This window comes from Larimichthys crocea, unplaced genomic scaffold (genome assembly GCF_000972845.2).
Source record: "Larimichthys crocea isolate SSNF unplaced genomic scaffold, L_crocea_2.0 scaffold269, whole genome shotgun sequence".
Lineage (NCBI taxonomy): Eukaryota > Metazoa > Chordata > Actinopteri > Sciaenidae > Larimichthys > Larimichthys crocea.
In genome coordinates, this window is record NW_020853550.1 from 217162 (window position 1) to 223752 (window position 6591).

At 44.0% G+C, this 6591-nt stretch overlaps 1 protein-coding gene across 1 annotated transcript; it reads right to left on the reverse strand.

Annotated features, from left to right (window-relative positions):
- Positions 1–168: 168 nt before the first annotated feature.
- ube2v1 (ubiquitin-conjugating enzyme E2 variant 1) lies at positions 169–6591 on the reverse strand. Its single transcript, XM_010745053.3, has 4 exons — positions 6498–6591; positions 4909–5054; positions 3607–3732; positions 169–1517 (listed from the first exon to the last, which is right to left on the reverse strand). Exons 1-4 carry the CDS (start codon positions 6517–6519, stop codon positions 1371–1373), a joined length of 441 nt encoding a protein of 146 aa, XP_010743355.1. The 5' UTR covers positions 6520–6591; the 3' UTR covers positions 169–1370.

A 6591-nucleotide genomic window follows, 5' to 3' on the forward strand; every position in this document is an offset into this window, starting at 1 on the left:
TAATTTAAATTTAATCAAATTTTATTAGTCTACTCTTTTGTCTTTGTCTTTTTATCTTTGAACTGCACTAACCTGTAGGAAAAGTGTTCTACAAATGAAGTGTGATTGATTGACCACTGTGAATACAAAGTACTGACATTTGCTTCAGAGAATAATGACATGAAGGCGTGCAAAAGTAATAACGTTTAATTCAAATAAAACCATGCAACAGGTCACCATCACCCTGATTAGATTCAACCCCTGTTATAAAATAAACATCCAAAGCCGTACATTACATACGCTCATGGGCATTCACTGTATGAGAGAACAGACAACTCCATTAAGCACACACAGGTCAGCCCAGAGACTATAGAACAAAACGAGGACCCAAAAAACAGCAAACAAGAAGAAAAGAATCACAGCTCCTCCTGCTCTGCACAGGCCACAGTACAGTGGTGATCCTGAAAAGGTGCCAAGCACACAAACTCCACGTTCTCTGAAGAGAGAAAGCACAAGGACCTGTAGCCCCTCCCATCCCCCTCCCCACCCTACCCCCCACCGGCTGCTAATAATCAATCACTATCACAAAGCGCTATGAACCATATGGCACACAGAAGACAAGTCTGAGAACATGAGTGATGAGCCAGTAGTGCCCCGTTGATACATATGTCGCTGAATGTCTAGTAGCAGTTTATTCCCATGTACCGGACATGCACTCGTTTAAGGAAGGCCCGTCAAATTCACATCGTCGGGATTGTGGAAGCTGGGGGGGAATTTGAGACTAACATGGCCTTTGGAGACCAAGCAAAGCATTGTTTGGGTTCTTTTTTTTTGTGAGGGGAATGTGCTTCAGCGAGATGTTTGTTGTTTTAACGAAAAAACAACCGAATGGTTTGAACATTTAACATTTCAGTCGGACTTACAGAAGTATATTAGTTTTGCTGAGGAGTGAGTGATTCAAATCCCTCAACACAATACCCATACAACAGGGACTGTCACCTCGTGAAGGATCCAGCACACACACATGATTGGTACACTCAATCAGCTCAATTGTTATTTTACAATCTGGATGTAGAACACAAAGAATAGAAAATAACATTAGTAAGATGTACAGTATTCTTGTTTTTCATAATGTCTGCTCTGCACCGTGAACTTTAATGGATAGCTGGGTGCTGAGGTGAGGAGGTCAGGTTCACCTGCACATTCCTCCCTCTGTCCAATGGGAAGGCTCCCAAAGAAGCAAGTGGGAGTCGAGAGTCTTGGATTACGTGATGGTTGTGTAGTTTGAACATGGCAGAGTCAGTGTTAAGTGTTTAGGATGCTATGCATGTGTCGGTGTGTGCGTGCGTGTGTGTGTGTGTGGATGACGGGGAGGGACAGCAGCAGGGGCCTCAGTTGCTGTACACGTGGCCTTCGGGCGGCTGGGAAAGCCTGCTGTTCTCTTTCGACATCATGTGCTGCCTGAGCTCCTGCAGCACCATCCGGATGTTGTAGGAGTTTTTCCACCTGGACAGACCTGTCAACGACTTAATGTCCACCTGCAAGGAGAAGAGGAAGAGGAGGAGGAGGAGGAGGAGGAGAGGGGGGAAGGAAGAGGGAGATCTTAAGTCAGACACCACCATCTATTTGACTGATTTTGGTGAGACTGGATCATATTTCATGGAGGAAACGTTTTCTGGTTTTCCTGACGGACAGTTTTCTACAGTAAGTTAACCGCTAAGCTAGTTAGTCCATGCTGTCTAAAGCACCGGGGGAGTGTTTTTATTTACACTGCTAGCAAAGGAGCTTTGCACCTTACAGATATAATAACAGAGGGGAAGAGACTGAAGAGGACGTTGACGGAGGAAGCTAAGAAGAGAAAAGGAGAGAGGTGTCAGACAAGAGTAAATGTGGGACAGACTTTTAGTGGTTGGTGAGAGCTTGGTGAAATAAAAGGCTGAAAGACAGACGCCGAGCTGGGCTGACTGCTGTTGGACTAGTCAGTAATATTAGCTGCTGCTGGGTCTGCTGTTGGTGACCTGGTTGATGTTTGGCTGTCAGCAAAGTTGTGGACTCGCTAGTTTTTGATCATCAGTAATGTAATCAGAACAAATACTCGAGTACAAATTAACGTATTCACCACAGTGGGATTACACTCAATACAAAATCTTACATAATAATATTACTACATATGTAGAATGCAGTTTTAGACTAAAGCAGTATGTCGGCATAAAAAGTGCAATTCAATTATTTAAAGAGGTTTTTTAATCAAAACACAGAAATGTAGAAATGATTTTTAGAGGCTAAACGTCAAATTCCTAAAAAATAAGCAGCATGTCAGTCGAGTCGACATTTAGGACTGATTAAGTTTGTGGTGTAAAAATAATTCACGAAGCATGGCTAAAAGTTAAGAGGCAGTCCAGAGGACTCTTCCTGTTTACAGTCAGTTAAGCTGCTGCAGGTCATCCAAAAAATATATTCGGTCTGTGTCAGACCAATAATATTTTAAAGATTTTTTTTTTTGGCCTTTTCAAGCTTTATTTGATAGAAACAGCTGAAGAGTGACAGGAATGTGGGGAGAGAGAGAGACGGGGAATGACATGCGGGAAAGAACCACAGGTCGGATTTGAACCCTGGGCTTTCGCAGTAAGGACTGAGCCTTTGCACACCTACTAAACCGCCCCAGACCGATCATATTTTAAGTGTAGTTTTGCGTTGTGTCATGAGGATCCAGACAGCTCACTAAGATTTGAAGCAAATCTAATAACATCACAGACAATAGTTTACTCTTCAGTTCATAAGTCTGACAGTTCATCATGTTAAATAAACTATGAGAAGTAAATGATTTTTTGGCCACGGCTGGATTACCCCGTATAGTTTGGACTGTATGTGGAATCAAAGGATGATGGACTGGAAACAACAAGTCAACATTAAACTTTCTATAAATCTGTGGTGTTGGTGTGTATGGATAAAAACTCACTAACACAGACTGGTCACCCGTCACCAAGCACTACAGACACAGTGAGTGAGTTTATCAAACATGAGGTCTTTAAATAGCAACATGGTTGACTCCACCCTTTGTCTGATCTTAGGAGTTCTTTCACTTCCCTTGTGAAAAGGTTTGAAGGAAACTCTTTACGTTCAGCACCTGTATCTATGTGAAAAAGCTTCAGAGTCCCAGCACAAGCAGATCTCTTCACTATCTGTTTGTATTCACTGTAGACAAGGTGACCAATCAGTGAGCAGCTCTGCTTTCTGCCATGTTTGATTGATAGGAAAGTTTCAGTAGTTTAATTTGAATCACCTTTTCATCTTCATATAGAAATGTTTCCCCTCAAATAAAGTCTGTGAAAGACGCACAAACTATGAAGCTGAAGAAAATGACTTCTGAAGCTAAAATTTAGTTTCATATGAAACTCAGTGCTAACATGCAACCTGTTGAGTCTGACTAACACGCCGTTTCTCTAGCATGAGTAACTCTTCAAAAATGTACCACTGAAAGCCACCACTAAGACTGTAGCATGACATAAGTCTTAAATTCAACTGGCAGCAGAAGATGAATAAATGCATATATTATATTATACACTGTACCTGTAAAGACTCCAAACTGAACGATCCAACAGGTGTGTGTTAAAGTTGGATACTCACCACACCGTTTGAAGTGTGTACGCCAGTCAGGTTGATCTTGTTCACAAAGCGGACCAGAGGGGGGTGCTCTGGGTATCTGAGTCCACACTCTATTTTCAGACTGTATATCCTGCCGTCATAGACAGTCTGTGATTAAAGAAAGAAACGACTGGTTAGCTCGTAGTGTGATCATCCATCAAATGTCACGTCTGTTCATTTGTTGCCATGACATGTTCGGCACAAAGAAGAACAACTGCTCAGAAAGCGAGGACCTCTATTTAATGACGACAGAGTGGTTAGGTGCATGTAAACGAAGCTGAGTGAAGCCTCGGCTCGGATTACAGCGTTGGCTGGATGTTCTGCATGTGTTCACAACATCAGTAGTGTGGAACAGAGTTTGTTCTGCAGTCGGTTTGTGACAGGTCAGACAACTGCAGCACCTGTGTGAACAGCATTTGAAGGCAGCTGCACAGAAAAGCTGAGTGCATTGAAAATAGCATGCTGGTCCTCACAGCCTCCACACTCCTGTACGCAGTGGTGGAGGAACAAGGCTGCAAAAACACTAGTAACTAGTGCATGCATGCACTTCTCTTTACTTGTAAACCACACAAGGAAGTAACACATCATCTTAACTCTCTAGAGGCAAGGCAGAACCATGAAAGTGCTGCCAAAGGGGACGCAACCACCCACGGGCATGGCTCTTCCACCTTAGCACTCAAACACACCTTCTCACAGTGCATTCACTCATCTGTAACGTGTAGTTCACAGTGCAGGACATTTTAACTTTGTGTTTAGAATCTGATTATTGGGTTTATTGTATTTCAGAGTACGATACATGGACTGTGCTGAGAACACAGAAAAGGTTCTTTGGGAGGTTCTTTGTAACTGTTTCATTGCTGTTTTTAACCAATCAGTGAGTTCAAGCAGCTGCTTAGTTAAAGTTAGGCCTGTTCATAAAACAACATCTGAAATTTTATAGTTCAGCTTCCTCAACTAGAAGTGTTACCATAGCATCTACCTTACTACTGCTGTTTGATTATTAGCAGACAAGGATTCTTCATCATGTACTGGATCACATGCTCACTGTTTAACAGCCAAACAGAACGCAGCCTGTTTCCCACATCACCGAAATTTTGTTTTTCTTACAAGACAAACTGTTGGTTCAGGTCAACAAGTACGTGGCCTTCAAGTACTACTTTGAAATGGAGTGAGAACTCCACTCATTGCACCAGTTAGCATTCAGAGCACATCAGCTTATTGGTCAACATCACAGAAGATCAGTATGATGTATCAAAGTGTTGGGACGTCCCGAGGGTGGCTCACCTTCGCGGGGCCGATGATCATGCCATTCCAGTGAGTTAGTGTCATGTCGTCATCGTCCGCGAGGCCCCAGCTCACTGTGCCGTCTCCACCTCCCTTTTGGCCTTCCTCCAGTTCCTCCAGCAGCCGAAAGCTGCGGGGAACAACGACTACACACACATACGCACACACACACGCACACACACAAAGAGGATAATAAATGACTTCTGTGTGACCACACTGGGAGAACATTTAATCATATCATACTTAATCATTTCTCTGAACAGAAGCTGCTGACCCAAGCGTAAAGGAAGGTGTATGAAAGAACACACTTTTAAACACGGATACATGTAGCAGTGACTCAAACAGCTTCATCTGCAAACCTTGTGATCAGTCCAAAATGACAACACAAGTTTGGTATGATTATTATCTATTAGAGGTCAAAAACAAATCTAGCCTATCTTAAAGGCTTCCACAGGGATATTCAGTCCTGTACGGTTACTGTTATGTTACTGTTATGTTACTGTTACTGTTATGTTACTGCTCATGGTGAAACTGTTGGTCTCTGTTAATAATATTATAAAGAGTACGGTCTAGACCTGCTCTGTATGGAAAGTGTCATGAGATAACTTTCATTATGATATGGCGCTTTATAAATAAAAGTGAATTGCGTGCACACAGACAGCCTGTCTCATCCTTGAATATAACTTAGACTGCACTTTATTGATCCCTTCGGGATGACTGCCTGAAGGAAACTGAATCATGCTGACAAACAAGAACTGCACTGGGACGTTTGTGAGACGAGGCTCAGCTCATTTGAATACAGCACTCTGTATGTTGTCACTGTGGGCAGCACATCTGGACGGTATGACAGATGTGAACTAAACATGTGGATCTCTGTGTCTCTGGACAGCACTGTGAGCTAACCTTTGGACGGCGTGAGGTTTAAACTGAGCACACAGGTGTGATACTACATTGGTTTATTGTTGTTATGCAGTGAGCCTACATTAATGATGTGCCCAGCCTGCCAGAGGGTTCGCTTGCTATTTTGGAGTCAGGGTTAGAAACCGCGCTACGCTGCTGGCTGTTTACAGAGCTACACGGTATACACCGTTAAGGACGGATGCTGGCATTAAGAAAGCAGCACGGTGTGTTTAAGTCGCCGCACACCGTGAGGGTTCAGCTTCTTTGTGCATTTCTTCCGGAATGCTGCTAAACAGAGCCGTGCTGCCTGCTAACGTTATCTGAGCAAACCCGTCAGGCTGGTCCTGGGCGTCACCGGCTCCAGCACAAACAAACCACCTACATGAAGACAGAGGTCATGTGTGGGTCGCACTCTATCCCCCTGCAGCATTTTCTGCTTCAGGATGGAGCATCGAGGTTTGCTGCAAACGGCCCGAGTGTTGCTCAACGACGGAGGGCCAGCCCGGCTAGTCAGAGAGCTAGCTGACAGCGTCAGCGTCCCGCAGAGTTAGTTAGAGCCAGGCTCCGCTGCACACGGGCTCTTTGGGTGTATAAAACTACCGTGCAGCTACTGCGGCATGCTGTAAATATTTATCATAAGCAGAATGGGCGCAAAGCTGCTGTCTGAACTGTCGCTGAAGTCGGCTTACCTGATCCGGCGGTGGCCGCCATCTTTGTCACTGCTTTACGGAAGCGCGCACGTACGATGTTCACATGCGCGTGTCCGCCGAAATAAAACAACAA

Coding starts and splice junctions, on each gene's coding strand:
- ube2v1 (XM_010745053.3), bottom strand. CDS start 6,519: ATGGCGGCCACCGCCGGATCAG. Junction 5,055..6,497: donor GGCGGCCACCGCCGGATCAG/GTAAGCCGACTT, acceptor ATGTGTGTGTAG/TCGTTGTTCCCCGCAGCTTT. Junction 3,733..4,908: donor TGATCATCGGCCCCGCGAAG/GTGAGCCACCCT, acceptor CTTTAATCACAG/ACTGTCTATGACGGCAGGAT.